The 22826-nt window shown below is 39.8% G+C and overlaps 2 gene segments (V, D, J or C); both read left to right on the top strand.

Annotated features, from left to right (window-relative positions):
* The first annotated feature begins 9151 nt into the window (after positions 1-9151).
* LOC126509702 (T-cell receptor alpha chain V region CTL-F3-like) lies at positions 9152-9727 on the top strand. The segment is given in 2 exon segments: positions 9152-9224; positions 9375-9727. Coding segments are annotated over 2 exon segments (399 nt in total).
* Positions 9728-17027: 7300 nt separating this feature from the next.
* On the top strand, positions 17028-17835 carry LOC126509701 (T-cell receptor alpha chain V region CTL-F3-like). The segment is given in 2 exon segments: positions 17028-17201; positions 17364-17835. Coding segments are annotated over 2 exon segments (399 nt in total).
* Positions 17836-22826: the final 4991 nt, after the last annotated feature.

Here is a 22826-nt window from a genome sequence, read left to right on the forward strand (position 1 = left end):
GGTCAGAAACTCACTCACCCCAGTGATGTCTCTCCTGGTGCCTGGACCGGAACTCCTTGCTGCTAGGTGTCTCGTAAACAAAGGACCTACCTAGCTTGCTGCAGGCAGGCTAGTGGGGACAAAGGAGCTAGCACCCTCCCGTTTGCCCTGCCGATTCGGATTCGGTCCTAGAGCCCGAACAGGCTGGGCTGGGAGATGTTATGTGGTCAAAGAGGGAAGGGGGTCAGACGGAGGGGGCGGAGAGGGTTGTGGATGCAAGCTGGGTGGGATAGGAAGAGAGAGGAAGTATCGGGCAGAGTAGCCTCTGAGGATGACCAGCTGATTTTATTTTTATTTTATTTAATCTCTCCATGATATACTATCGATACATTTATGATGTAGGAGTTTGGAAACCCAGATAAGACGTTATCTAATTTTTCAGGGACCTGTCAGGTAAATGGCACACATGTTAGGTGCCTGAGAATGTGGATGCCCTTAGGTTATCATACTATGAGACTATTTCTCCCCAGTCTCTTAACACTCTATGCCTGACACTGCTCTCTACAATTATTCTGTGTTCAGTTGCATGAAAGAATTTCAAATTGAGAAGAATGCAGAAAGTCCTTTATCCAATCCCATTACAAGCCAGGAACTATGTACAAAATGCCATTAGAAAATGATTAGATGAGGAGCTCAAAAGATGGCTCAGTGGTTAAGAACACTGGCTGCTTTTGCATTTCTCCCTCAACATTATGTTTCCAGCTCATTCGTGCAGGAACAATCACCTCATTGAAAGTCAACCATTTTCAGCTTTTCATGTTGAATCACGAAAGGATATGGTCCGATCTGTCTACAACAAGACACAAGAGCTCCAAATCTGAGCAAAATGGAGCAAAAAGGACTTGGCTGATCCATTGCTATTTTTTTCTAGTTGAAAATAGATTTTTTCATGTCATATATTCTGATCATTGTTTTCTTTCCCACGTCCCCTTCCAGCTCCTCTCCACATCCCCACATATCTAACTCCACACCTTCTTTCTCTCTCTTTTTAAAGAATAAGCAAGTAAATAAGCAAACAAACTGTAATAGAATGAATAAATAGAAAAAAACAAAAAGCATGAGAAGCACATGTACATGGAAAGACACATGCACACAAAAAAATTCATAAAACCACAGTATTGGTAACCATATATATAAGCAAGCAACCAATGTGTTAATGCCCAGATAAAACATTATGAGACAAAAAAAAAACCCTCTAAATATACAGTTGAGGTAATTTGCGGTTTAGAGTATGTTTGTTCACCCTAATACCATTTGTGACATTTTCACACCAGTATTTATAGTTGTGTTGGTGTTTACTTTTCTCCTCTGGTAGCTCTCAGAAAACCTTCCTATATCAAGAACACAGGTCCATAGGGATGAGAGTTCTAGTTAGCCAGCTTTGCTTCTCCATGTTCAATTTGACATATTGGTGTTGTCTTCCTCAATAGTGACTTTCCATCAGTTTACGGAGAGCAACCAACATCTTTGGCAGTAACCTGATTTGTTTATTTACATGGGGACCCTTTTACCAACAGCTCAGTTAGATGACATCCATTCTTGTCACGGATGGTTTCAATTTTGATACAAGATATCTAGCTGATAATTTTCTCCCTATTATTTGGTAATCTCATCGAGGTTTCTCTCATCATGTATACATATGTACATATTCATTTACATATCACATACACATATATACATGCACATATAAAAATATAAGCTTTTACTGTAGGAGGTTTTCATAGGATCTAAGATGGAGTTGAGTTTTATCTGTTTCTCCTCATATTCCCTTCCTTATCCTCTCTTCCCTCCTCTTCTCTGTTTAACCCTCCTGTTACACCAGCCACCTTCTCTCTTTAACCATCTATTCTACTTTCCCCTATTCAGGAAGTCCTTCCCTTTCCCTTCACCTACTACTCCATTTTTAACTTGAATACAGATTGTGGAAATCCCTTTTAAGGCTTAAAAGCTAGTATCTATGTATAAGAGAATAAATACTATATTTCTCTCTTTGGGTCTTGAGTATCTCACTCAGGATTTTTTTTCTTAGTTCCATCAATTTATCTGGGAATTTCATGACATAATAGCTGAGTAATTGTATAAATGTACCACATTTTCATTAGCTCTCTATCTCTTGATGGGAATCTAGGCTGTTTATAGTTTCTGGCTGTTATGAATAGAACTGCAATAAAAATCAGTGAGCAAGTTTCTCTGTAGAAGGGTACAGGGCTACATGAGTATAAGGCCAAAACTGGTGTAGCTGAATCTTTAGATAAATCTATTCCCATCATCCTAAAGAGTCCAACATTTACTTCCATGATGGCGATTAAAGTTTTCACTCACAACAGCAAAGAATGAGTGTTCCCCTTATACAATAGCCTCACCAGCCTAAGATGTCTTTAGTTTTATTGATTATGGTCATTCTGACAGGTGTAAGATAAAATTTCATAATGGCTTTAATTTACGTTTTCCTGTTGATTAAGGATGTTGGATATATTTTAAGTGTTTCTCAGCCATTTGTGTTTAATCTTTCAAGAACTCTCTGCTGAGACCTGTACCCCCTTTTAATTGAGTTATTTCTTTTCTTGAAGTTTAGTTTTTTTAGTTCTTTATATATTTTAGATATTAACCCTTTATTATATGTGTAGGTAGTAGTTACATTTCCCCTTTCTTAAAACTACAACTTTGTTCAAATGACGGTGTCCTTTGCCCATACATAAGCTTTTCAGTTTCATGAATTCCACTTATCAGTTATTGTTTCCAGTGACAGTGTTATTAGTGTCCTGTTCAGGAAGGTTTTTCCTGTGCAAATAAGTTCAATACTGTTTCACATTTCTCTTCTGTTAGATTCAGAGTACCTGTTCAGGTCCTTGATCCTTTTGTATCTGAGTTCTCTACAGGGTGATGAAAATCATTCTTTTTGTATTCTTTCACAACAGCTGTTCAGTTTGGCCAGCACTATTTGTTGACGATTCTGTCTTTTTCTGGTTTGCATTTTATGGCTTTTTTTTTATCAAATGAGGTGTTTCTAAGTGTGTCAACTTATGTTTGGGTCTTCAGTTCCTTTCCATTGCTCAGCATGTACCTTTTATGATAATATTACAATTTTTCTGACTACACTATGTAGTACAACTTGAAATCTAGGATGGCAATACTTGAAGCAGTTCTTTTATTTGTAGTTATTTTAGCTATCCTGAGATTTGTGCTTTCACAAGAAGCAAAAAAATTGTTTTATTTTCTATTTTAGTGAAGAATCATGTTAGAATTTTTTCAGAGAATGCATTGAATTTGTCACTTGCTTTCGGTAGGATGGTTGCTTTCACCATATTAATTCTACCAATCCATGAGCATGGGAAGTGTTTTCATTATCTGATACCTTCTGTTTCTTTCTTTGGTGTTTTAAAAGTGTTAATATATAAGTTTTTCCCTAGCATGGTCAGAGCTTATTCAAGATATTTTGTTATTTTTGAGGTTATTGTGATAGGTATTGTTTCCCTGACTCTTTCAGATGTTCATAGATTTAGCACGTTTTTTTTTTTTTTCATGAGGTGTCCATTGTCTGTAGTACCTGAAATTCTGTCTTCTATGACTTGGGTTTTGCTGGTTTAGTTTGCTTCTGAGGCTTTGGTTGACTCTTTTTATCTTAAAAATTAACCCTTTTTTTTACTAACATGTTTATTGCCACATTGCTGTGGCCTACTGGTAAGTTTCCATCCAGCGTCTTTCTCCTTCAATGGGTACATATCTTTGACTCTGCCTACTTTTCTCCTCTATCTCTGTTTGGAATTTCCCCTTGCTATATTCTGTACTGCCATAGGCCTAAAGCAGCTTCTTTATTAACCAATGGTAATAAAACAAATTTACAACATACAGAGGGGAATTCCATATCATCTCCCCTTTTCTATCTAAATAAAAAGGAAGGTTTTAACTTTAACATAGCAAGATTACATGCAACAAAAAGTTATTAAGCAAGAATTATAGTTAAAATATTTAGTGCAGGCACATTTAGCAAATGAAGGAAAATATTCTATCATCTATCTTATTTTTGTGAATCTAAGGTTTTATATTAATCTATTTTATAAGTGTAAGTGTTTTTCTTAAACTTCATCAAAGACTCCAGAAAATATAATATTACCTAAGCAAACAGTAAGTGGATTGTAAGCAACTTCCAAAACTTTATAACTGACAGAGACATCTAGCTGTATGGATAGTCACCCAAAGTTCTGCTGTAACATTGGGGCATTCATCTTTAGCCTATAGGTCAATAGTATCTGTCAGACTTTTCCATGAAGCATGAAATTATAAAAACAATTTGCCTATATTGACAGTTTGTCAGTCACTTTCTACTGTGTCCCGCAGAATGTGTCACAGACTACTTCATGAAGCAGGAACCCTGAAGAACTGTCTCACCTTTCTTAGGCAACTTTAGCAGTCATTTTTTGTAGGTCTTGCCTGTCTAGTTTATACAACATATCATCATGTAGTTCAGGTCAGAACAGTTTCTTTTTAAATTTAATCATTTGTTGAAGATGCTTATCTGTTTCTTGTGTTTTGGTTGGTGCAGTTAGCTTACTTTGGTTGGATTTTTTCTTCTAGTACATTCTGTAGGGCTGTATTTGTTGCTAGGTATTGTTTAACTCTGGTTTTGTCTTGAAGTATCTTGTCTTCTCCATTGATGGTGATTGAAATCCTTACAGGGTATAGTAGTCTGGGCTTGCATCCATGGTACCATAGTGTCTACAACACATCTCTCCAGGACCTTCTGGTTTTCATGGTTTCCATTGAGAAGTCAGGTGTAATTCTAGTAGGTTTTCCTTTATATTTTCCTTAACCTTTTCCTGTGCAGTTCTAAATATTCTTTCTTTATTCTGCATGTTGTGCATATTAACTATTATATGATGAGAGTACATCTTTTGGTCCAGTCTATTTGGTATTCTGTAAGTTTCTTGTACCTCCATAGAAATATGCTTTTTTAGATTGTGAAAGTTTTCTTCTTTGATTTTGTTGAATATATTTTCTGTTCCATTAGCTGGAGTTCTCCTTCTTTTAACCCTTTTATTCTTAGATATGATCTTTTCATAGTGACCCAGATTTCCTAGATATTTTATGTTAAAAATTTGTTGGATTTAATGTTTTTTTTGAGTTTCATTATAAGTTTTATTTATTTTTTTGTTATTCAATTTCTTTTCTTTTCTTTTATTTTTTATATAATTTGTGATCCTAGAGAAGCTAAATAAGAAGGTGAACCCAAAGGAAAACATATAGTCACCCGCCTGGATATGGGAAGTAGACAAGATTGCCAGGCAAAAACTGGGAACTTGGGGTGAGGTGGCATGGGGACAAGGGGAAATGGGGTGAGAAACGTGAGAAGGGGAGATTGGGGGGAGCTTGGGGGAATGGGATGGTTGGATAAAGGAAGGGTGGACACGGGAGCAAAGAAATATATATCCTAATTAAGGGAGCCATCTTAGGATTGGCAAGAGACTTGACTCTAGAGGGGCTCGCAGGTGTCCAGGGAGATGTCCCCAGATAGTACCTTGAGCAACTGAGCAGAGGGAATCTGAAATGACCCTATCCTATAGCCATACTGATGAATATCTTACATATCACCATAGAACCTTCATCTGGAGATGGATCGAGATAGAGACAGGGACCCAAATTGGAGCACCGGACTAAGCTCTTAAGACCCAAATGAGGAGCAGAAGGAGGAAGAACATGAGCAAGGAAGTCAGGTTCACGAGGGGTACACCCACCTGCTGTGACAGTGGATCTGATCTATTAGGAGCTCATCAAGGCCAGCGGGACTGGGACTGAATAAGCATGGGATGAAACCGGACGCCGACAATGAAGGCTGATGAGAAGCAAAGGACAATGGCACTAGGTTTCAATCCTAATACATGAACTGGCTGTGTGGGAGCCTAGCCTGTTTGGATGCTCACCTTCCTGGTCCTGGATAGAAGTGGGAGGACCTTGGACTTGCCGCAGGGCAAGGAACCTGGACTGCTCATCATTCTCGAGAGGGAGGGGGAATGGAGTTGGGGGGAGGGGGAGGGAAATGGGAAACGGGGAGGAGGTGGTAATTTTTCAAAAAAATAAATAAATAAAATAAAATAAAGGATTTAATGTTTTCTTTAGCCAATGAATCTATTTCATCTATAGGATTTTTAGCACCTGAGATTCTCTCTTCAATCTCTTGTATTCTGTTGGTTAGGCTTGCCTTTGTAGCTCCTGTCTATTTAACCAGATTTTCTATCAGAATTCCCTCAGTTTGTGTTTTCTTTATTGCCTCTATTTCATTCTTCAAGTGTTGAACTGTTTGCTTCCCTGTTTGATTGTTTTCTCCTGGTTTTCTTTGAGAGAATTATTGATTTCTTCCATTTTTTTCTTTTCTTCCATTTCTTTATGGGGATTTCTCATTTCCTCTTTAAAGTTATCGATCATCCTCATAAAGTTACATTTAAAATCATTTTCTTCTGCTTCTTCTGGGTTAGGATGATCAAGTCTTCCTGTTGGATGAGCACTGGATTCTATTGTTATTATGTTGCTATTTAGATTGTTGAATGAATTCCTGCATTGGCACCTACTTATCTCTCCCTTCAATTGTCGCCTACAATGTCGTTGCCTCTTGGTCCAATCCTTTCAGTGACTGTCTGTGTCTTTAGGAACTGTTCTTGGTTCTGTACTCTGTCTGTGTCATAGGGAGCCACTGAGGTTTCACTCAGCCCTCTCTCTTGGCCTGCTCTCGTGGTCTGCTCTCTTGGTTTGCTTTCTTGCTCCTCTCTGCTTCATAGCTTGTGCTTCAGTTTCTCTCTTTGTCTTCTCTTTTGGTCCTCTTTCTGTAGTTGCAGCTTGTATTTCAACATTCCTCTGATGTTGCAAGTGGTGGGAAAAGAGGGTTTGGGGCAAAGTGGGACTTGTAGCTTTCAGGGTCTGATGAATGGGATGTGGGTGTTAGAGCAGCCTACCTGCAGGAAACTTACCTGTTTGTTGGCTAGAGAAGATGAGGCATGTGGGGGAGGGGCCCAGAGTTCTGTCCTGATGTATAGGGCCAAGAGAGTGAGGGGTCCCACCAGGTGGTGGTCTCTCTTCTCTTGTTCCTCTCTGTAGAAGCAGGCTATCTTTTAGAGTTTCACTGAAGATGCAGGGGAAGGATAGGAGGGTTTGGGGTGAGAGAGAGGTTTGTAGCTTACAGAGTCAAATAAATGGAATGGAAGTAGTGGAGCAGCCTACCTGCAGAAAGCATGCCTGCTGGGTGGCTAGAGAAGCCAAGGTGGATGGGGAGGGGTCCAAGGTTTTGCCTATGGTACAGAGGCATAGAGAGTGGGGTGTCCCTCTAGGTGGTTGGTCACTTACCTCTTAGTAAGAGCAGTTTCTTACCCAAATGATTAGCCTTGTCACACTGAAGGAAAATTTTATAATGAGCTTTTTTATGCCCATCAACCTCTCTGAAGTAATTGGTGCTGCCAGAATCAGACATGTCTTACTGTCATGAAACTTCCTAAGTTTCAAAGACATTTTAAATGCAATATTCTGTACATCTTTGAAAGATCTGAAGAATGCGTATCTGTCTGAAATATATTTCTGTACATCACGAAAACCTAATTAACACGACTACAAGTTTGACCATTATAAATGACTATTTTTTGATCTGTATCTTTTAACTCGACATTACATTTTTAAATGAGCTGCACAAACAAAATACCTTAAATAAGAACAGAAATACATATAACAAAATTGACCTTAAATTTAAATCAATAGATGAAGATCCACAAAAAATGTGAAGTATTGATCTCTAGCATATTCAGCCTTTAAATGCAAACAAACACTGATAAACAATATTTGGAAATTTGGGCATAGTTTTTTTTAACCTGTTTTTTGTTTTTTGTATTTTTGTGTTGGGTGAAGTCTTTTCTGGGGTTTATGGAGAAGTTTGGGGGTCTTGGTCCATAAAACCATATTAGTCTAGAATGTTCCTCTGTGAAAACAAGAGCAGAGCCTCATTTCCAAAGCAACATATCCTTAGACCCAAATTTTGATGTCAAGATACCATTAAAGTATATATTTTGGTTTAGCTTCATAGCCTGCAGAATTAATATCTCTCTCTGTACTAAACTAATTTATAGTTGCTAGTTTGCAATTGCCAATTATAGTATAGATATTAATAACACAGGATAAGAAAGTTAGCTTCAAATCACTCAAAATCATATTGGATAGTTTTCTCCTTGCTTAGCTTTTGAAAATAATTCTAAACATTGAAATACAATTTCATCTTTCCCTGTTTGCAGCACATGGTGATTGTCACAGAGAACAAGAACTCACTGTGCTGTAGAGATGAAAAGAGTGCAAGACATTCAGCCCCAGGAGGGACTTCTCCATCCCAACACTCCTCCCATGTCAGAGGTCACTGAGGAAGAAGGGGTGAAAAGAATGTCAGAGCTATAGATGGGGGATGACTACAAGGAGACAGTGTTATCTGGACACAGCAGGGCAGTTGCACACATGAATTCACAGTTTACAACACATAAGACTTTCAAAGGATCAGGGAAGACACAATCCCAAAAAGTAGAGAGAAGGTTGGCATTCCCACACTTAGATAAGGAGTTATGGGCATTTGGTAGCTGCTGGGAGCGAGAATTAGATTGCTTTGTTGATGCAGCCCCAAGGGCATAGACTGCTCTCCACTGAAGGCCACACATCCAAGAGAATATGCACAGGACCAACTGTAGTGCGAATCTTGATGGATTTTTATTTTATGTCAGGGGCAGGGAACACAAAACTGTTAGTAAGGAAGAGTGTATGGATCTGACAAAAGTGGAAAAGCAGGTTAGTATAATAAAAATTCAACACCACAGGATACCTACAGTTCAGTAACACTGGTGGTTTCAGCCACCTACTGGGGACCTGAGACCTGCCTCCTTGGGGTGAGGTTTCAAATTGCTCACAATGGGTTGTGCAGACATCTCTGGTAGTTTGAAGAAAACCAGAGGAGGGCGCTGCCTCTTCATATGTGGTTAACATCTCATCTAGGTGGTGGCTTCACGTGACAGACTGTCACTGTGCAGAGGGAGGTCCTTGTTTATGAGTTTCAATAAGATTCTGAGAAGACTTGCCCTGTAAGTTTGGTGAACTCAAGCACCAAGTGTCATTGACTTCTACAGTCATGCTTCCTGACAGCTGTTCAGTTCTGCTGTTCCTCTTAATGTTCAGTAAGTTACAATTACCTTAAGTGGTAGTGATGTCATTTTCTTACAGCTATGAAAGGCTTTACCTTTACTCTCACGTAGCAATGTTATTCCTTCTTATTTATTTACTTATTTATTTACTCACTCACTCATTTATTCATTATTTATTTTCAGGGATGAGCAATGGAGACTCAGTGACCCAGACAGAAGGCCTGGTTACTGTCACAGAGGGGTCACCTGTGATGCTGAACTGTACCTATCAGACTACAAGTTCAGCCCCTTATGTTTTCTGGTATGTGCAATATTTCAACAAAGCCCCTCATCTACTCCTGAAGGGCTTCACAGACAAGAAGAGGACAGAATACCAAGGGTTCCACGCCACTCTCCATAAGAGCAACAGCTCCTTCCACCTGCAGAAGTCCTCGGTGCAGCTGTGGGACTCTGCCCTGTACTACTGTGCTCTGAGTGACACAGTGAGGGAGACTGCAGGGGAAGCTGCACACAAACCAAGGGTACAGGAGGGCTGAGGGAAGTGGCCCTAGGAGGGAGAGCTGTGTATGTCTCTAAGTGATGTTTGCTCAGCCTCCTGAAAAACAGAAATACATTTCAGATCAAAGTCCCAGAAACCTAGAAATCTGTGGATTTTTCTGACAACACAGGATGGAAGTCATTGCTGGAAACCACCCGCACTTTTATCCTTTGAAATACTCTTCTCCCCCAAAATTGGAGGACCTCTTACAGAAAACATCTCCAGAAAAACCCTGCCATGGAATTTATCTTTACCAAGATATCTTACAAAACTTAGTGACTTAAATTCTCCAGCATCTTCTGTTATTGCCCCCACAAATTTGTGACCCAAAAGAGGAACATAGACTCTAGTCTTTAAAAAATAACCTTCCCAGCTCACCAAGAGGACCCACAACGTGTGAGCCCTCAGCCAGGCTTGGGTCAGGAATGCCACCTGGAGACTGCCAGCTGACACCTGACCAGCCACTCAGGACAGGACCCTGAGGCTGCATTCCCACATTGCTGCAATACTGCCCCAGCCTCTCCCCTCAGCCTGCCTTTGCTGCATCTTATCTCCAGCTGTCCGTTTCCCATTTCCTTCCATTTGGATCTGTGTCTGGACTTGGCTGGCTGTTCCCTCTAGACCTTCACTGGCTACCTTGTCCTGAGAGATGCAGCCAGGGGTCCCTGGGTTAACCCAAGGGCACAAGCCCGGGTCTGGCCCTGGAAGGATTCAAGACCTTGTTTTATGGGTTTTGGTGATGTTGGGGGAATACTGCCAGCCCATCACCCCCATTCCTTATTGCTTCTGGTTTGGAGCCCTGGGCCAGGGCTGCAGTCCTGGTCGATATTTTAATAATTATTTAACTGTAGATCTGTGTGTCATCTACAACGTGTCCAATAAAGAGGAAGCCACAGTCCCTCCAAAAAAAATAACCTTCAGTCTCACTTCACATGTAGGTCAGATTCTTCTTATCATTCTTTCCATGAAATAGAAAGTTCAGGCAGACTTCCGGTCTCGGCTGCCGTTCTATCGCTGTGAAGAGAAACCATGACCAAGAGAACTTATTAAAGAAAGCATTTAATTGGGGCTTGACTAAGTTTTAGAGGGTGTGTCCATTACCATCATTGTGGGGAGCAGAGCAGCAGACAGGCAGGCATGTCCCTGGAGAAGTAGCTGAGGTCTTATACCTAATCACAAAAAAGGGCAGATAGAGGGATAGCCTGGGCCTAGCTTTTTGGCTTTGAGATTCCAAAGACCACCAGTAATGACACACCTTTTCTGACAAGGTCAGACATCCTGACCTTCCTATACAATCCACAAACTGAAACCAAATGTACAGATATATGAGTCTGTGGGAATCATTCTCATTCAAATCACCACACTCCCCAGCAGCTTCCATTCAGTGAAGCTGCTCGGGAAATAGAACTGATAGAACACTGAAGATGTTGCCATGAGAGACAGCCCCTCTTCTTTCCTATACACTGTGTATGAAGCAGGCTAATCATGAAAGGCTCTGTCCAGAAAGCCCTTAATGTCCACTCTCATAGGCCACTTCACTGGTTTAAATCCTAAGGACATGGTATTGTCACTCATCTGGGATTAGAGTTAGGTTCTCTGATAATTCTTCTGCAATGTTGGAAAGGAAGCCAGGGTTTTGATCCTTCTCAATTCTGGAAACAAAATATTGGTTTAATGTCAAATTTCTAGTACTCATATTTATCTCTCTGTAAAGGAAGAAAGATCTTAAATCAAAGACCATGGTGTCTCTCAAGAAAGATTCATGTTTGTGTTCATAGAGAACAGTAAAGTAGTATATGTTATCTTACTGATTAGGAAGCAAAATGAATGTCAAAGAGAATTTTTAAATCCCAAACACTACTTAAATGGCACAGCATAGAACTGAATCTCATAAGAATGCTTGTCAAACCTAGAATGAATGCCAAATCTAATTTTAAAAAAATTCCAGGTATGGGAAACCTCCCTTCAAGTTGTTTGTTAGGGACTTTAAGAGACTCCTCCAAATAAACCAGGCTAATGCCATTGCCCTTGGTTGCCCTCACAGAATTTGAAGGTAAGACCCCATATCTAATTATACTACATGCTTTAAATATAGGATTTAAGGAACTCTGAACTCATCTGAAGATTCTTCTCTGAGCATGACTTCTCATAGTCTCATAGTGAAGGTGCCATGTAAGAATCCAGGGGAGAAAAGCAATAAATAACCCTACTAAGTTGTGTAAAGTGTATGAACCAAAACAAGGACCACCATGACAAGATATCCACATGGGTGCATATTACTGTCTGGGAGAGCAGCTTACAGCAGGGCAGGTCTCAAAGTGAGTCCCCAGAGTTAGGGTGTAGTAGGATTTTTTTTTATCTGACGGATTAGGGACTATAGATTCACAAACTCTTTGATGGTTTCTTTCAAAACTTTTCTTTATTCTTCTTTTGTACTCTCTGATTCTATTTTCTATTTTCTCTTTTCTTCTTTCTATCCAGAAGCGACACCTTCTGTCTCTCTTGATGTTTTCCCTCTAACAGATGTTTTCCCTCTAACAGATGTTTTCCCTGTTTTTATTCTTCCTTATTCTCTCATTCTTGATGTTTTCCTTCTAAGTCTACCTTTATTCTTGATGTTTTTCTTCTAACTCATTTTAGCTCTATCTTTATTCTTTCCCTTACAGGTTACATATATCAACAAAATAATTCAGGCAGTATAAAAATTATAGTGTGGTTACATTCTGTTTATTAAGTGCATGATTACAATGAATACAAGTAAAAAAAAATCTAACCTGTTTTCCATAGCCTTTACATGATTGAACATCTTACATAATACAGGTGAAAACAAATTTTCTCCAGAATATACATACATTTGAATTGATACAACTTGTAAATTAACAAAATGTAAGCAAGCAAGATATTCTTTTATTGTCAGGCTGGGTTTTGCAGTTACAAATAAAAAACCAATCACTTTCTTGCTTATCCCAAATGTAATCTCATAAGAAATTCTAAAGGAATTACAATAAAAACTTCTATATTTAAAAAAAAAGAATCAGTCCACTCCTTTTAAATCTTTAGGGTACATTTCCATTTATCAATATTTTTATATCATGAGATTGAAAGCAGAAATAAGTGCAAGGAAGTAATCTTTGCCTTTGATACCAACTCATCCTAGCAAGAAAAGCATGTCAGCTAATAATGCTACTTTGTTCTTGTTTCCTGACCTTAATGAATTTTTCATTCAACTATGTGCCTTTCTAAAATTTTAAATTTTCTTCTTGGGTTTTCCACCTTAAAGCTATTGGACAAAATCATATTGATCAAACTTTAAGTTATTTTCAACGCTTTGTTTCAGCTATGATGCACTCTGAAGCATGTGAATGCATCTCCCAACTTTATAATTAACAGATTTTAGGCAAGCTGGGTTACTGAGACTTAATGAATTTTCTTAATCATTAACCATGACTCCTCATAGGAACTCATTTGTTTTAGCTGTGTTATATTTCCTTGTTTTACTTTTTAATCATCAAAACTCTACTTAAACTAACATTATTATGATCAATTAGACAGTACAGTTTAGGAAGAAATCATCTTGATAATCCATATGAAAAATGTCCACTCACAGGCATAGGGATCTCCCCGCACCCACTCACACCATGCCACATACCAGAGAAAGATGGCAGCAGCAAACATGTAAAGGCACAGCAGAAGCAAAAGACATTCTGGAGTCTGTAGACAAGGGGCCTTGCCTATCAGAGATTTGTGGGGCCCATGGCAGTCTGACCACTCATAATGCGCCCAGGCAATATGGGTCCAGGGAAGCCTGGCCACACATGGGACCCAGGCCTCCCAGCAGGAACAGATCATCCAAAGGAAATTCCTAACATCCCAACCATTGTAGATAGGATCACTTGCCAGCACACACCCATTACTTTCACTTAGGACACCCTTAGACAAAAGTCAGCCAATCAGGGGTCCCTGATGTGGGAGTGATTTCTTACTAATAAAGAAACTGCTTAGGCCCATTTGATAGGCCAACCCTTAGGTAGGCGGAGAAAGCAGAACAGGATGCTGGGAGAAAGAAGCTGAGTGAAGAGTCGCCATGATTCTCCCGCTCCAGACAGATGCAGGTTAAGATCCTCCCTGGTAAGCCAGCTCGTGGGCTACACAGAATATTAGAAGTGGGTTAGAACAATATGTAAGAGCTAGCCAATAAGAAGCTGGAACTAGCCGGGCCAGGCAGTGTTTGAAAGAATACAGTTTCCGTGTAATTATTTCGGGCATAAGCTAGCCATGCGGGTGGCCGGGTGCCGGGGACGCAGCCCTGCTGCCGCTCATAATTTCAACAGGTCCCGAGGATTGGAAAATCCTCACACCTACCTTTGCTATTATAAAAACCCAACCCCAACTGAGCTCACTGCTCTCCAATCACTCCAATACGGTAGAGACATGGAGAGCCTGAGTTTGCAAACTTGCATAAGAATAAAGGTTCTTTGCTTTGACATACAGGACTTGGTCTCCTAGTTGGATTTGGTGGACTTCGTGATCTGGGCATAACAAATTCACCCATCAGGGATTCGCCTCCTAGTGGGCTGAGACCCTGAGGTCAAATGCCGTCTGCTGCTCCTCTGACATGGACATGGCCACAGACAGGTACAACAGTAGCTCTTATATCTTTGGGGAAACTAATATATACCTCATTGAATTCAAAGTTGCTCAGTAGCAATGAATTCCAGCCTGATACTATAAACCTAGTTAACTACTCATGGTAGGAGAGGTCATAGACCCTAGAGAAAAACTCACTACAGCAGCCACTTTCATAAATCAATGTAGCTTCTAACTGTATTCTAAGTACTTATGATTATAAACTGCTGGAGATGAACTATAGTCAACCCCAGTCTCCAGTCAGAGAAACTAGAGCGTGGATATGGACTCAGAAGCTAAACACACACACAGAAGGCTTACCTGAGGGAGCAAAACTTAATTTTCCTGTCTTTGTTTTTCTCTTAGTCATTCTGTACCGCCTAAGAAAAAATCTCTATGCAAAAAATTAATTACCTCATAAATGAAAATTATGTATTTTTCACATCATATTAAAATCCTTACCTGGGAAGAAATCACAATATGACCAAAAGTTACATGCTTTTTTAGAAGTCCATGTGTAATTAAACATTTTCATTTCTATTAATTTTCCAGCCATAACATCTTCACACTCAAGCAATGCTTCTTTTGTTATTGATTAACTAAGTTTTAAGCAAGTCAAGTATATTTCAGCCAGTCCCTTTGTGCTGGCAGGCAGCCATTTGTGGTTACAGTGTAGCAGCTTTTTATCCTCATTTTAGTCCACAGAACCTTAGTCAAGTGGTCTAGCAAACCATCTGTATTACATACAATAGGATCATTTAATTTTCTTTCACAACTCTGTTTTCTCAAAGTGCACACTAAAACTTGAGATTGATTCTGTAAGCTACATGACCAAGGAACTCAGACCAAACCATGGATGTAGATACATCACTGTCTTCTTTAATCATCAGACTGTTTATCCATAGTGAGAACTAACTTGTCTATAATGCATGAGACCTCCTTGTTTTAATTTCCCATCTTAAGCCAGTCTCACATCTCTAAGCTTCATTGCTCTATGAAAGTCGTTTTCATTAAGATCTGCAAATAAGGAGAGGGATTTCCCATAAAACCATCACAATTTACAGGACACAGTGGAATTTTCCCACTCAACAATCATACCATGCCAAATTCAGTAAGTAGACGATAGCAGCAAGCAGGAGAAAGGCCAGGAGAAGTAAGGGACAAGATGCATACAACCCCTCGTAAGTTGGGGGGGGCGGCTTTTTCTCTCCAGAGTACACTCTTCCTAGCTGTACTTACTGGTGAGCTATACTCCATCAACTTCACTGTCAACTGCAGCTCGTCCAACATGGCCACTGCCAATATACACAGGTAAGTATAGTTCTAAACCCTGATAAAAGCAGTTTCATTTTAAAGCAGAGAGTCACTACTACAGTCATAGACAACTTGTCAAAAAGCAGATAGTAAATACTGTGGAGTCTCTAGTTCCAGTTAATACATCTACAATGCAATTCCCACACCTAATGCCACAGAACATCACAGAAATGGAGCAGAAGGAACTGCAAGAACCAGAGAACCAGGACACCAGCTGAGAGGAGGACATGAGGGAGAAAACTTATTCATTGCCAGTGTGAATGCAAATGGACACAAACAATATGGAAATCAGTATGGAGGTTCCTCTGCAGCTGACCATGGATCTACCACAAGATCTAGCTGTACCAGTCCTGAGCAATTAACTAAAAGATTCTGTATCTTTCCCCAGAGACACTTGCTCTTCCAAGTGCATTGCTGTTCTATTCACAATCACTGGGAATTGGAAACAGTCTAGATGTGCATCAACTGATGAGTGAATTGTGAAAATGTGGCACAGTTACACAGTGGGCCATGGTTTAGCTAATAAGAGAAATGAAATTATAAGAACTTCAGGTAATTTGGTGGAACTGGAGTCACCTGAGCAAGGTAACCCAGACAGGAAAAGAAGCTGAGTATTACTCTAGTTTTAAATATGTTTGTTTCATTTGTAAAATCCACAGATGTTTGTTATCAATAAGAGGCTGTGGGGAAGGAGAGGATCTTCAAGGGAAGGAGAAAGAGAAAACAAAACTTCCATTAAAGGACAAATAAGAGGGCAGGACAGAGGGAGTTGTGTCAGGGAGGGATAACTAACCCTAAAGACCTACAAGGAGCCAGTGTTATCTGGACACAGCAGGGCAGCTGCGCACATGAATTCACAGTTTACAACACATAAGATTTTCAAAGGATCAGGGAAGACACAATCCCAAAAAGCAGAGAGAAGGTTGGCATTCCCACACTTAGATAAGGAGTTATGGGCATTTGGTAGCTGCTGGGAGCAAGAATTAGATTGCTTTGTTGATGCAGCCCCAAGGGCATAGACTGCTCTCCACTGAAGGCCACACATCCAAGAGTATATGCACAGGACCAACTGTAATGGAACCTTGATGGATTTTTATTTTATGTCAGGGGCAGGGGACACAAAACTGTGTTGGAAAGGAAGAGTGGCTGGATCTTGCAGGAGTGGAAGGAGCAGGTTAGTATAATAAAAATTCAATACCACAGGATACCAGTTCAGTAACACTGGTGGTTTCAGCCACCTACTCTTGAGACCTGCCTCCTTGGAGTGAGGTTACAAATTGTGCACAAAATAAGGTAGTTTGAAGAAACCAGAGGAGGGCGCTGCCTCTTCATATGTGGTTAACATCTCATCTAGATGGTGGCTTCATGTGACAGACTGTCACTGTGAGAAAGGAGTTCCTGTTTATGAGTTTCAATAAAGTCCTGAGAAGACTTGCCCTGTAAGTTTGGTGAACTCAAGAACCAAGTGTCATTGACTTCTACAGTCATGCTTCCTGACAGCTGTTCAGTTCTTCTGTTCCTCTTGATGTTCAGTAAGTTACAATTACCTTAAGTGGTGGTGATGTCATTTTCTTACACTTATGAAAGTCTTTACCCTTGATCTCAGTAGCAATGTTATTCCTTTTTATTTATTTATTTACTTACTTACTTATTTATTTGCTCATTCACTCACTCGTTCATTTATTTATTTTCAGGGATGAGCAATGGAGACTCAGTGACCCAGACAGAAGGCCTGGTTACTGTCACAGAGGGGTCACCTGTGATGCTGAACTGTACCTATCAGACTACTGATTCAGCCCCTTATGTTTTCTGGTATGTGCAATATATCAACAAAGCCCCTCAACTACTCCTGAAGGGATTCACAGACAAGAAGAGGACAGAATACCAAGGGTTCCACGCCACTCTCCATAAGAGCAACAGCTCCTTCCACCTGCAGAAGTCCTCGGTGCAGCTGTCAGACTCTGCCCTGTACTACTGTGCTCTGAGTGACACAGTGAGGGAGACTGCAGGGGAAGCTGCACACAAACCAAGGGTACAGGAGGGCTGAGGGGGTGGACCTGTGAGGGAGAGCTGAGTATGTCTCTAAGTGGGGTTTGCTCAGCCTCCAGAAGAACAGCAACAAATTTCAGATCAAAGTCCCAGAAACCTAGGAATATGTGGATTTTTTCTGACAAAACAGGATGGAAGTCATTGCTGGAAACAACCCACACTTTTATCCCCTGAAATACTCTTTTCTCCAAAAATTAGAGGACCTCTTACAGAAAACATCTTCAGAACAACCCTGCCATAGAACTTATCTATACCAAGATGTCTTACAAAATTTAGTGACTTAAATTACCCAGCATCTTCTGGTATTACCTCACAAATTTGTGATCCAAAAGAGTAACATATACTCTAGTCTTTAAAAATAACCTTCAGTTTCACTTCACATGTAGGTCAGATTCTTCTTATCATTTGTCCATGTTACAGAGAGTTCAGGTGGACTTCTGATCTCAGCTGCTATTCTATCGCTGTGAAGAGAAACCATGACCAAGAGAACTTATAAAAGAAAGCATTTAATTGGAGTGTGTCCATTACCATCATTGTGGGGAGCAGAGCAGCAGACCAGCAAGCCTGTCCCTGGAGAAGTAACTGAGGTCTTATACCTAATCACAAAGAAGGGCAGAGGGATAGCCTGGGGCTAGCTTTTTGACTTTGAGATTCCAAAGACCACCAGTAATGACACACCTTTTCTGACAAGGTCACACATCCTGACCTTCCTATACAATCCACAAACTGCAACCAAATATTCAGTTATGTGAGTCTATGGGGATCATTCTCATTCAAGTCACCACACTCCCCAACAGCTTCCATTCAGTGGCTGCTCAGGAAATAGAGCTGATAGAACTCTGAAGATGCTGCCATGAGAGACAGCTCCTCCCCTTTCCTACACACTGTATATGAAATAGGCTAATCATGAAAGGCTCTGTCCAGAAAGCTCTTAATGTCCACTCTCATAGGCCACTTCACTGGTTTAAATCCTAAGGACATGGTATCATCACTCATCTGGGATTAGAGTTAGGTTCTTTGATAATTCTTCTGCAATGTTGGAAAGGAAGCCAAGATTTTGATCTTTCACAATTCTGGAAACAAATTATTGGTTTGATGTCAAATTTCTAGTACTCATATTTATCTCTCTGTAAAGGAAGAAAGATCTTAAATCAAAGAACATGGTGTCTCTCAAGAAAGATTCATGTTTGTGTTCATAGAGAACAGTAAAGTAGTATATGTTATCTTACCGATTAGGAAGCAAAACTGAATGTCAAACAGAATTTTTAAATCCCAATCACTACTTAAATAGCACAGCATAGAACTGAATTTCTCAGAAGAGTGCTTGTCAAACCTAGAATGAATGCCAAATCTAATTAAAAAAAAAATCCAGGTATGGGAAACCTCCCTTCAAGTTGTTAGTTATGGACTTAAGAGACTCCTCCAAATAAACCAGGCTAATGTCATTGCCCTTTATTGCCCTCATAGAATTTGAAGGTAAGACCCTATTTCTAATGACACCACATGCTTTAGATATAGAACATGAAGGAACTCTGAACTGACCTGAAGATTCTTCCCTGAGCAGGACTTCTCACAGTATATGAAGGTACCATGTAAGAATCCAGGGGAGAAAAGCAATAAATAATCCTACTAAGTTGTGTAAAGAGTATGAACCAAAACAAGGAACATCATGACAAGATATCCACAAGGGTGCATATTACTGTCTGGGAGAGCAGCTTACAGCAGGGCAGGTCTCAACGTGAATCCCCATAATTAGGGTGTAGTATGACTTTTATATCTGAGGGGTTAGGGACTATAGATTCACACACTCTTTAATGGTTTCTTTCAGAACTTTTTATTCTTCTTTTGTACTCTCTGATTCTATTTTCTATTTTCTCTTTTCTTCTTTCTATCCAGAAGCGACACCTTCTGTCTCTCTTGCTCTTTTCCCTCTAACAGATGTTTTCCCTCTAACAGATGTTTTCCCTGTTTTTATTCTTCCTTATTCTCTCATTCTTGATGTTTTCCTTCTAACTCTACTTTTATTCTTGATGTTTTTCTTCTTATTCATTTTAGCTCTATCTTTATTCTTTCCCTCACAGGTTATATATATCAACAAAATAATTTAGGCAGTATAAAAATTACAGTGTGGTTACATTCTGTTTATTAAGTGAATGATTACAAACCATTATAGATAGGATCTATCTATAGATCACACATTCATTACTTTCACCAGGACACCCTTAGACAAATGTCAGCCAATCAGGAGTCCTGAGGATTGGAAATTCCTCACACCTACCTTTGCTATTATAAAAACCCAACCCCAACTGAGCTCGGGGTTCTTTAATCACTCCAATACACTAGAGACATGGAGAGTCCGAGTTTGCAAACTTGCATAAGAATAAAGGTTCTTTGCTTTGACATACAGGACTTGGTCTCCTAGTTGGATTTGGTGGACTTCGTGATCTGGGCATAACAAATTCACCCATTAGGGATTCGCCTCCTAGTGGGCTGAGACCCTGAGGTCTAATGCCGTCTGCTGCTCCTCTGACATGGACATGGCCACAGACAGGTACAACAGTAGCTCTTATATCTTTGGGGAAACTAATATATACCTCATTGAATTCAAAGTTGCTCAGTAGCAATGAATTCCAGCCTGATACTATAAACCTAGTTAACTACTCATGGTAGGAGAGGTCATAGACCCTAGAGAAAAACTCACTACAGCAGCCACTTTCATAAATCAATGTAGCTTCTAACTGTATTCTAAGTACTTATGATTATAAACTGCTGGAGATGAACTATAGTCAACCCCAGTCTCCAGTCAGAGAAACTAGAGCGTGGATATGGACTCAGAAGCTAAACACACACACAGAAGGCTTACCTGAGGGAGCAAAACTTAATTTTCCTGTCTTTGTTTTTCTCTTAGTCATTCTGTACCGCCTAAGAAAAAATCTCTATGCAAAAAATTAATTACCTCATAAATGAAAATTATGTATTTTTCACATCATATTAAAATCCTTACCTGGGAAGAAATCACAATATGACCAAAAGTTACATGCTTTTTTAGAAGTCCATGTGTAATTAAACATTTTCATTTCTATTAATTTTCCAGCCATAACATCTTCACACTCAAGCAATGCTTCTTTTGTTATTGATTAACTAAGTTTTAAGCAAGTCAAGTATATTTCAGCCAGTCCCTTTGTGCTGGCAGGCAGCCATTTGTGGTTACAGTGTAGCAGCTTTTTATCCTCATTTTAGTCCACAGAACCTTAGTCAAGTGGTCTAGCAAACCATCTGTATTACACACAGTAGGGTATTTTAATTTTCTTTCACAACTCTGTTTTCTCAAAGTGCACACTAAAACCTGAGATTGATTCTGTAAGCTACATGACCAAGGAACTCAGACATAACCTTGGATGTAGAGACATAGCTATCTTCTTTAATCATCAGACTGTTTATCCATAGTGAGAACTAACTTGTGTATAATGCCTGAGACCTCCTTGTTTTAATTTCCCATCTTAAGCCAGTCTCACATCTCTAAGTTTCATTGCTCTATGAAAATCTTTTTCATTATGATCTGCAAATAAGGAGAGGGATTTTCCCATAAAACAATCACACTGTACAGGATACAGTGGAATTCTCCCACTCAACAATCATACCATGCCAAATTCAGTAAGTAGACGATAGCAGCAAGCAGGAGAAAGGCCAGGAGAAGTAAGGGACAAGATGCATACAACCCCTCGTAAGTTGGGGGGGGCGGCTTTTTCTCTCCAGAGTACACTCTTCCTAGCTGTACTTACTGGTGAGCAATACTCCATCAACTTCACTGTCAACTGCAGCTCGTCCAACATGGCCACTGCCAATATACACAGGTAAGTATAGTTCTAAACCCTGATAAAAGCAGTTTCATTTTAAAGCAGAGAGTCACTACTACAGTCATAGACAACTTGTCAAAAAGCAGATAGTAAATACTGTGGAGTCTCTAGTTCCAGTTAATACATCTACAATGCAATTCCCACACCTAATGCCACAGAACATCACAGAAATGGAGCAGAAGGAACTGCAAGAACCAGAGAACCAGGACACCAGCTGAGAGGAGGACATGAGGGAGAAAACTTATTCATTGCCAGTGTGAATGCAAATGGACACAAACAATATGGAAATCAGTATGGAGGTTCCTCTGCAGCTGACCATGGATCTACCACAAGATCTAGCTGTACCAGTCCTGAGCAATTAACTAAAAGATTCTGTATCTTTCCACAGAGACACTTGCTCTTCCAAGTGCATTGCTGCTCTAGTCACAATCACTGGGAATTGGAAACAGTCTAGATGTGCATCAACTGATGAGTGAATTGTGAAAATGTGGCACATTTACACAGTGGGCCATGCTTAACTAATAAGAGAAATGAAATTATAAGAACTTCAGGTAATTTGGTGGAACAGTCACCTGAGCAAGGTAACCCAGACAGGAAAAGAAGCTGAGTATTACTCTAGCTTTAAATATTTTTGTTTCACTTGGAAAATCCACAGGTGTTGGGTATCAATAAGAGGCTGTGGGGAAGGAGGGGATCTTCAAGAGAAGGAGAAACAGAAAAAATAAACTTTCATAAAAGGACAAATAAGAGGGCAGGATAGAGGGAGGATTGTCAGGGAAGGATAACTAACCCTAAAATCCTTCTGAACAAAACAGTATAAGAAACCTGTTATAGAAACTTCCTGAAACATATACTCAAACTAAAGTGGAGCCTAGCAATAACCTATGAGTATAAACACACATATAGAAGGCACTTTGTCAATTATTTTCATAACAAAAACTCTATGATGCATTCCTCCACTGCTAAGAGTGTACAGTGCATTGCCCCAAGTAGTCACACCAGCACTGCTGGCCCTGTCACTCTGGAACGCAGCACTCCTATCTTGGTTTCCACCAATCCACTTCCTCCTTATGCGGTCATATTTTAAACATTTAGAACAAACCTTGACTATAGCAGGAATGTTCCAGTTTTCAAAATGCATCCCAAAACTATGAATCCATTCCATGTATACTTTATCATTATGTTCCTGATTCTTCTTCTCCTGCAGAGATGTCACTTCAATTATTTCACAGGGGAAGATTCTTTTTCTCT

Source organism: Alexandromys fortis, unplaced genomic scaffold (genome assembly GCF_014885135.2).
Source record: "Alexandromys fortis isolate MF-2015 unplaced genomic scaffold, M_Fortis_MF-2015_v1.1 scaffold_87, whole genome shotgun sequence".
Lineage (NCBI taxonomy): Eukaryota > Metazoa > Chordata > Mammalia > Rodentia > Cricetidae > Alexandromys > Alexandromys fortis.